We start from the raw sequence: 10,165 nt of genomic DNA, 5'->3' as shown, positions 1-10,165 counted from the left end.
CATAGACACTTGCAATGTTGTGATATGTTGTAGCAATACTTGGATGATTGTCGCCAAGTTGTGTTTGTCGAATCTTGAGTGACTTGTTATACATTGATAGAGCGTCATCATACTTGCCTTGACGATGATAGACATTTGCAATGTTGTTATATGTATCAGCAATACTTGGATGATTGTCGCCAAGTTGTGTCAGTTTAATCTTGAGTGACTTGTTATACATTGATAGAGCGTCATCATACTTGCCTTGATTATCATAGACACTTGCAATGTTGTGATATGTTGTAGCAATACTTGGATGATTGTCGCCAAGTTGTGTTTGATTAATCTTGAGTGACTTGTTATACATTGATAGAGCGTCATCATACTTGCCTTGATTATCATAGACACTTGCAATGTTGTGATATGTTGTAGCAATACTTGGATGATTGTCGCCAAGTTGTGTTTGTCGAATCTTGAGTGACTTGTTATACATTGATAGAGCGTCATCATACTTGCCTTGATGATGATAGACAAGACCAATGTTGTTATATGTTGTAGCAATACTTGGATGATTGTCGCCAAGTTGTGTTTGTCGAATCTTGAGTGACTTGTTATACATTGATAGAGCGTCATCATACTTGCCTTGACGATCATAGACAAGACCAATATTGCTATATGTATCAGCAATACTTGGATGATTATCACCAAGTTGTGTCAGTTTAATCTTTAATGATTTATTGTATTCCTTTAAAGCCTCGTCATGCTTGCCTTGATTCTGGTAGACCAAGCCAACGTTATGATAGGACTTACAGACATCAAGATGTTCACTCCCTAACGATTTTAATTTTATTTGAAGTGATTTGTTGTAATCACTCAAAGCACCCATAAAATCACTTTGAAGTCGTTTACAGTCGCCCTGGATATCGAAACAATAAGAAATCTTGACCTCTTCTAGTTTCTCAGCTAACTTTTCTGCTTTTCCACTGTATTCATTGGCTTCTATCAATTGATATTTTTGCAGGTAAGATTGAGCCATAGCGAGATAAATAGAATATTCAAGTTGACGACGACTATCGCTACTCTCCGCTATCGATTTGATTTGAGTTACAGCTTTCTGAAAATAAAATAACGCGTCTTCATAATTGCCTTCGCCATGATATTTCACGCCCTTTTTGCGTATAGATTCAATCTCGTCAAATATCGTAGAATTGCTAGTCTGATTGGCCATATTTTACTTTTCAACAACAATCAAAATATACAATTTGAGAAAAATAGTCACAATTTGTCTACTCGATCGGGTTAACAGTTTTGATCGCTGTACAAATGAGTGATAAAATACGTAAAGAGCACACTATCATGGATGCTCGATTTTTTAAAACCAAGATCAGCATTACAAAGTCTATTTCTGTTAGGAGCGTGCTCTAATTAGCCAAATCGGATACGCCTTTATTTGTTCGCGGTTTTCAATCATTCATCCATTATTCTCTTACAATTCATCAGGATGATGGAGAAGAAATAAATTAAATTGGGCAGGCATTCTTGTCAACACTTCTTTCTATCCGTTTTTCTAATATGTCAATCATCATTATAATAATAATTAAAAAACGCATCATTAGCACAACACTAGCATCAAAATGACTCAAATGTTGAGCCTACACGTACAATAAGTTCAAGATTAGCATGAACATGAATAGAATAGGAACATGACAATAGCTTCCACGCTTACCAATAAAGATTGAATTAACATTGATTGGATAATAATTTTGCATCATTAAATTGATTGATGAATACAAAATTGCTTGATGTCTAATTCAACTAAAGCTAATGTATAAATCACCTGCATAGCACATGACACTTACGGTACTTACACGAGGATAAACTAGTATTCTATTAAATGTGTCAATTTTATATAAGATACTAAGATAGACTATTTTATTGCAGGTTTATTTTTAATCTTATATAATGCCATGCATATAAGAGGTGGTCTGTATTATTTCAATTTACGATTTAAGTGATTCGTACTCAATTCACCATACAAAATCCAAATAGCACAAATCATACAAGTTAAAGCCGTAGGGTAGATTCACCATTTCATTTAAAATCCGTAAACTTTCAATCCTATTTTCAAATATCATAGTTATCACATTGATGTCGAAAACATCAGTAACTGAAATTAAATATGTATAATGAAAACGATGCGATTAAAATCTATCATTATACGAGTATACATTCAATGACTGACTTGCTAGCTTGATTAATTAATAATATTCAATTAGCACCTAATTAAAATAGCTTTTATCTTTTTTAGGGTAATCTACTACTGTAACCGTAAGTTAATTAATATTATTTCATGACTACAAAGCATAATTGAAAATTTGCAAATTAGAACTGCAATCGCAGATTATAGGCTATTGGAAAAGGGTAATAAAGAAATACTTCACGTTATGTAATATTAATGATGTGGTTTTGCAATATAATTATCGGTATTTTAAGTTGCGTATTTTTATTAAGCAATAACAATCAGCAGTAAGCAATAAGAACATATTCATTGAAGCTAATGATAAATAGCGACGAGTATAAACTGTCGATATACTTCAACATTAATCTACTATATCGTACATTGCCTACCACCGACTTCCTTCATTATACTTGCTTAAAGAAACACTTACATAAAGCTAACACTAATTGCATAGCTGCTAGTGTCTTCAAATGGAAACTTATTTTCCATAATCGTATGGGAAGGGCAAAATTGAATTATCAAAGTATATGTATATGCTATACATAGATAGCATGCATATAGTATATAGCGTAAATATAGCATGAGCCCAATGACTTGACTCTGGTTAGGATTTATCATAATATCGTAATCACATATTCATGGAATTGCAAGTGTATTTATCATTTATATTAACTGTATTATTGCGAAGAAGTAAAACTAATCATGGAAAATTAGTATTTTAGGCTAGAGAACATCAAAATGATGGCTTACAACGGTACTATCAGTTAAATAGAAGTAACGGTCTTTTAAAATGGGGATTAGTAATGCAATTACACTTACATAGAGCAGCCCCGAAATTTACGTAGGATTAAGTTGAAATTGTTATTGCTAGGCTGATACAGTTGACATTATAAAATTAGTAAGAAATCGTGCTGTTTGTTATAGTAGCTGCAAGATGCTATATCAGAACTTTAATAAATTCTTTCAAAAATTCTTTTACTGGTATTGTAGAAAATCATTATTTTTTAATCATCTATCCAGCATAATAATAAATGAACGATCTTGCAGGAAAAGTCATTGCTGTTGGTAATATTAATTACCGTATATTTCAATCGAAATTGAGTACGGTATATTGAATGTGATTCTTAATAATTCATTAATAGTTTATATCACTACAGTATTTTACCAGTAATGCGAAATTTATATGTAAATTCTGCTTGCTTAAGAAGCTGCAAAGACCTGAAACTATGTGGAGGTTTTGGTGGAAGGAGGGAAATAGCAAGGTTTGGTAACTTTGAACGTATGTGCTTCTAATTTTTCTTTGTTCTCTTTTAACCAAAATTGAGTAGATATTGGCAGATTATATAGATTAATTCAAACAGCAAATAAGCATAATCTTGGCCAAAAAGTGTATGCGATTGTCGTCAATAATCAGATTTGAATTAGCTATCGCCAATAATTTGCCTATTGTAATGTGCTTTTCTTCTATCCACTTCTCTTAGTACAGGTGTATGTATAAGAAAATCTGTAACATTTACATTTTACAAAGGCAATATCATACATAAACTGTCATAATATTTTTCAGCGTATTTACAGCATGAGGTCCTCTATTTTTAATTAATGAAATAATGTGTTTGAAAAAAAGCAAAATAAATCATGAATAGTTTTTGTTGGAAGTTTGAATTCTTGCAATTTTATTATTCGATAGATAATAGAAATAGCATCTTACTTTACCTAGTTAAAGTATCGATACGTGAAATGTGCTTTCAATTTTACTTTAGAATGTCGCACAACGAAAATAGTAATCTTTCTTGCTATTATAGATTACAATTATAATCCGATATTCTATTAATTATTTCTTTCTCAGAAAAAGTTTTATTGTTGATGGTTGTTACGGTTCATCATTACCGTACATAAAAAAATATTTATTCATATTTTTATCTAAAGTAGAGTGACGATATGTTAAATCGTTAATGGATTTCTATTAGCGACTCTGATGATTTAAATCATCTAATAAGAGTAGAATGTGTAATAGAGATTGTCACACTTGTTACTGTGAATTGTTAAGTAACAAGTCTAGTTGATTTGTTAATAGGAGTAAGAGTGGTAAGTACACAATATTAATGAACACCTATTTATTCTATAATAATTATCATAAATATATTTTATACAAAATCAAGTATATTGTAAATAGAATTATGTATTAATTTACACCGATGGAAATTGGCAAAGGTATATAAGAGCGTGTCTTTAATCATAGAATGGGTTCTCATATTACATTACCTAGTAGTATATTTTATCGTTCGAATAAAGATGACTTACGAAGTTGTCTGGATATACTCACTGCTGAATAAGGTCTTATACTGAGCTAGTCGAGTTAGTGACACTTATTAGCAACGGTATTTAACGGTACAGCGGTTACACTAGGAATAAATTAGTTATTTGTGCCACAAACAACGTTGTGACAATAGTATTATTTATATTTAGTTAGAATCCGATTTTGTAGTCGAATCCTGGAATAACATAGAATAAAAATGACAAATTTTAAGATTGCATGTCTCATATCTAGTGACATGTTATATTTAGAAATAGCCTGTTGATAGTCCCCATTATTGCTACCAACATCCCCCATATGCTCATAAGTGTCTGCAATATGGGCATGATTTTTAGAAAGGTGTGCTAATCGAATGTATAATACATTATTTAGCATCGTAAAAGCCACTTTATGCTGGCCAAGATATGAGCGACAAACAGCCATTATCTGAAGTGAATTCGCTATAAGAAGATGAAGATTACCAAATAAGCGCAATCGAATTTTGTGAGCAATATTTAGCATAGAAAGTGCCAAGGTTTACCTTCATCTTTGGTATCATTCCATCGGTCTAAAGTAGTGGAATAAAAATAGCAACAATCGATTAATAGTTCTATCGTTTAAGCATTACTAACTATAGGAGATTGCACATTGTCTTTTTGTAAATTTGGCAATGGTAGGTTATCTGTTAAAACGGGTCGATGTATTGGATGCACATGGGTAATTTGCTGATTGATATTCTCTTGACTATCGATGCTTGTTTTGACTTTATCGTCTACTACCTCAGTCCAGTCACAATTCTTTCAATTATGAATACCATACTATTCAGTCTCCACCATGAAATCAGAATTCTCAACCACTTGTGTAGGAGATTGATTAATGATTAATACTTGTTGAGTAAATACTTTTCTAACAGAAGATTTACCCACATTGGGAGGGCCAATAAACATGCCTCGTATTAAATTATGATAGCAATGACCTTGATTTAATGCCTTGGTATACGCATGGTAATATTCCTTTTCTTGTAAATCTGTAGGATAAAAAAGTACAGAATATGGTTGTTATGATATAGGACTGTATTTATGGTAGTCTTGAATACTAGTATATTAAAATGCTGTTGTCGATTGACGAAGCTATATCTTGGACGTGTTGATTAACATCATGATTATCTTTCCCTCTTTTCGCCATTGACGTTGACTGATTATACTGTGATCGTTGCACCCGGGGAGTAATGGCCATATTGTTTTTCGTTTTTTTCCAACTTCGGGATGATTTACGCCTAAGGCTGGTAGAATAATACTGAGTGACTTATTATACATATGCAGAGCCTCATGGTGCCTTCCTTGTCTAGAATAGATACTCCAATGTTGTTATATAAGAGCCCAACATCAGGATGACTGTGACCAGGAAGTAATGATCGAATCTTGAGTGGCTTGTTATATGTAGAAAGAGCCAAATTATACTCGCCTCGTTTCTCATAGACAACTCCAATATTGTTATATAACATCGGGATGATTGTGACCAAGAACTAATAATCCAATTTTAAGGGATTTGTCATACTTAGAAAGCGCTTTTGTAGACTTGCCCTGATGACGGTAGATGCGCCCAATCTGCGGATAACTATCAGCAAGGCGTGGATCATTTTTATGGAAGCATTTTAATTTCAAGTTCAGCGATTTATAACAGTCTTCCAGTGCTTCTTTCCAATCCCGTTGCCATCCCTTAATCTTACTTTGTCTGTCTAACTATTCAGCCATTCTCACTTTATCTTGCAGTTAAGTAGGCAGAGATGTCCCTTTTCTTTCCATTCTTTTGCTGTTCTTTTTGTAAAATATAAATATCGCAGATATCAAGACATATATCGCATCGAAGTCGATCCATCTTGACACAAGGATTGCAAAACACTTGAATCTCATCTAGAGCTTGCGTATAATAAGATAATCCTTGGGTTCAATTGTAGGTAGTCTTATACTTTTCACCATTTTCATACAATGATTGTATATGAGGAGGAATTATAGAGTGGATGGATTTATTATCGGCCATCTTTTCCTTGACTATTGGTCAATGAAAAATGTTGAGTTGATTTGATAACTTCAACATATATAAATGATATTCGTCCTTGACAAAAACGACAAGTTAGTGCCAATTCGAATAAAGTCTTGTTGCAATAATCGATTATGGTACTTGTCAGCGAATTGATATTATGCTTATTTAATTAATGGCATAGTAGGCGTATGTCGGGTACAAATTTATATGCATACGATTCGTATTCCAACACAGAAATACAAACAATTCGGTTATTTAAAAGGTTGGACAATAATTCAAGATGCTCCTACAAACTCATATATAAATGTAAATAGAAATTGATCTTGAAAATGCAACCATCCATGTTGCAAAGACCGAGGCTGGACTGTCACTGAATAATGAAATCTAATTGTAGATGATAAGTTTAGACACAACGCTAGTGAAGAATCTTTTGCATCAATTTATGAGAAGTTAATGTTAATGACATTAATAATTGAATAAGATTCTTAAGATAGCATGTACAGTAAGATGGCTTTTGTCCACGTCTTTTGGAAACCTTCAATTTCTATTTCTAGTTCAAAAGTAACGAATAATGTGATAGAAATTCAAGCAAATGTCAAACTTACCAATTTAATTTTTTCATGACTGGCTAATGATAGTTTGATGTTATTTTGGGCCGAAATGTAGGTATAATTCTATCAATTGCACTGTATGCTGCTTATTCTAACGATAAGCAAAGTCAGCAAATAGAACCAAATAGAATTGAAGATGGCATACGAGTAAACTTCTACCCACTAAAAATCCTATTACATTAGGCAAAAATGTTCCCTACAACGTAGCCAGTTCAAAGGTAATCGATTTTCAACCCTCAATATGCGCGTACAAATATAATGGTAGTGAAATGATATTCTGCTATGTGCATGTTGTTGGATATGTCCAAATTCATGATTCTTCAAGGCGCCATTTTCAGCCCAAGTGTCCTATGAGATACTATTGAAACTATGCAGCAATGGCTGTGCCAGGCTTGTACGGGTTCAGAGCAAATGTCATTTCTTCGCTTGCCTTCAAGGCTTCGTTGTGGTTAAAGTTGGGCAATTGGTTATTTTGTTGACCGTAGTTTGTTATTTCAGGATACAGCAGGCACGACTGTTGACCAATGGCCCATAATCTACAGCATTAACTTTACTTCATCATCCAGTTCAAAAACTTTATATACTGTACTCTACTCGATACAAGTAGCAAGAACTACTAAATTTGAAGAGAGAGGACATATCATCATGTCCAACAAAATGGTCAATATGATACTGTTAAAGGCGTAGTCAATATTTGCCATTGAAATCATCCTTTATTAAAGCATTTTATTGAGTAACAACACCGCACTCAATAGTGTTAGGTAGGGCATACCAAGTAACCAAATATAATCATCACTTCTTTGGATTGTGTAGCCATTTTTTGATCGTCATTGTAGACAACTTTATAGACGAGCAGATTTCCAATTGTAAAGTATTTGCATTTATATCCAGGATATTGTCCAGGGATAACACCCAGTAATATCTATAAAACACACAGATTAACAAGTATAAGAGAAATTCAGTTCACAACCCAAAATGTCAACTATAGGTCTAATGGCGATAAAGGGACGATTATATTATTGCAATAATGTTAGGGTTTGCGTTTAAAATGACATCGATTAATTAAGATTGCTTTAACTGGTTGAAAGACGTACCTGCTAAGCAAGATGACAATGCTAACACCCAACAATATCTGTCAAAAGCACAGATTAATAAGTATGAGAGAGAAATCTGTAGTATGGAAAAAGAAAGTGAGAAAAAAAGATGTTTGATGGTTGACTGCCATTTCACGTGTAGAAGGCAGTAGAAGAAGAGGAAGACCAAGTAGAGAGTCGGCGCTGCAAGCTACTGTGCAAAATAGCTTGTCACTCTATAGAAGTAGGAATGGAGTCTACAGCGGACAATATTATAAGCAAGATATCAACCGAGTAACCTCACTTGGACTAAGAAAGTATCGCACAGGCACGCTGCTTACTGCATGCTCGCCATTCACTTTTCTTGGCTCTAATTGAAATCACTAATTTACTTTGTAAACTGTGGATAGCAAGGTGAGAAAGAGAATGAAAGCAGGCAATCTCGCCTTTGGGGTCGGGAAAAAGTGGAAGACAACATGGACAACAAGGTAAGACGATTTTCTGTTGGCAATATCCCTTCCAGTCATGATCGCCTTTGCTAGCAGACTATTTTATCTTCTCATGTTATTTTGACCAAGAACTTGCTGAGATTGTTTCTCTTTCAAGTCCGTCTTTTACTGCAATTGTAAACATTGAACTAGCAGCACAATTGCATTGATTGCAATACTATTAATTTTGTTTTGATTTATTTTTGGGTATTGGCTAAACTGACTTTTGGGGGTTTGCTTTATGATCGGCGAGATAGTCCATGGTAGACCGCAATTTCGCAAATCATTTTCTTTATCCCTGTTTTTATTTATTTTCTCATCCTATTTTACTTTCATCTTAATCCTAAATCTTTTTACAAATGTTTTCGTTTTCTCTTCAAATCTCTCGTTCACTACCATTTATAATTGGAATTGAACCAACTCAACCATTGCATTCGCCCCATGGACGAATGCAATGGTGTTTCGCTTTATTTATTTCTGGGTATTGGTTTTACTGACATTAGGGGTATACTTTATCCATCTATACAGTATACACATCTATCATCTTCATGGATAGAAGTGACGTTAATTTAGTTTATTAATAGCTGAAGAGATCGCCATCTACAGTATTACAAGACTGTCATCAATATTTGCTTTAGACTAGATGGGATGCTTAATGATAGATAGGCTGCAATTTTGCAATCCATTTTCTCCATCCCTATGTTGATCTTTATGTTCTCCTCCTATTTTACCAATGTTTTGTTAGAGATGTTTTTCCTTTTCTCTTTCAAGTCCCTCTTTGACTACGATTTGTAATAGACATTAAACTAACTCAGCAATAGCATTGACCATAGACTAGATATAGACTACTTTTAATTATGCTTTGCTTTATTTATTTTTGGGTATTGGTTTTACTGACATTGGGGGTATACTTTATCCATCTGTACAGTATACACATCAATCATCTTCATTGATTATGGAAGCAATATTAACTTAGTTGATTGACACTCTCGTTAAATTGTACTGGGTACAAGATACAAGATTAGCTTTACATTTCACGCAAGTATTATTCCTTTTTCATTGAATTTACTAAGCAGTAATCCTGATCACTCCTGATGATGAGTTGAGAGTGTTGAAGATTCCATTGCATGTCCCGTATGTAGAAGTGAGGGAATGGTAGAGTGATTTGTAGCTGTAGTGTTTGGGGGTTATAAATATTCAAACTAGAATTATTGAAACTATTTTCATACAACGTGTATTAGATATTTCGTTAGAGGCTTAAGTATTCAATACGAATATAGCTAGCTTAGTAACTGTATCGTTTTGAAGAGAACTACTACAGTGCTCACACTAGAGCTTCACATGAAAGGTGTAAATGATTCTGTATTTAAGATGCTAATAATGAAGTGTGTAGTAAGTAAGGTGCTAAGATTGTAAGGCGGAAAAGTAATAAGCGAGAG

General features: G+C 33.5%; 1 protein-coding gene across 1 annotated transcript; it reads right to left on the bottom strand.

Moving 5' to 3' along the window:
• Positions 1-76: 76 nt before the first annotated feature.
• TRIADDRAFT_34167 (uncharacterized protein) lies at positions 77-865 on the bottom strand (the record flags this gene model as incomplete). The annotated part of the gene is made up of 1 exon (XM_002118390.1): positions 77-865. A coding segment is annotated over one exon (789 nt), but the record flags the coding sequence as incomplete, so codon positions are not given.
• Positions 866-10,165: the final 9,300 nt, after the last annotated feature.

The sequence above is a fragment of the Trichoplax adhaerens genome, genomic scaffold (assembly GCF_000150275.1).
Source record: "Trichoplax adhaerens TRIADscaffold_57 genomic scaffold, whole genome shotgun sequence".
Classification (NCBI taxonomy): Eukaryota; Metazoa; Placozoa; class Uniplacotomia; order Trichoplacea; family Trichoplacidae; genus Trichoplax; species Trichoplax adhaerens.
This window is presented reverse-complemented; position numbering and strand designations above follow the sequence as displayed.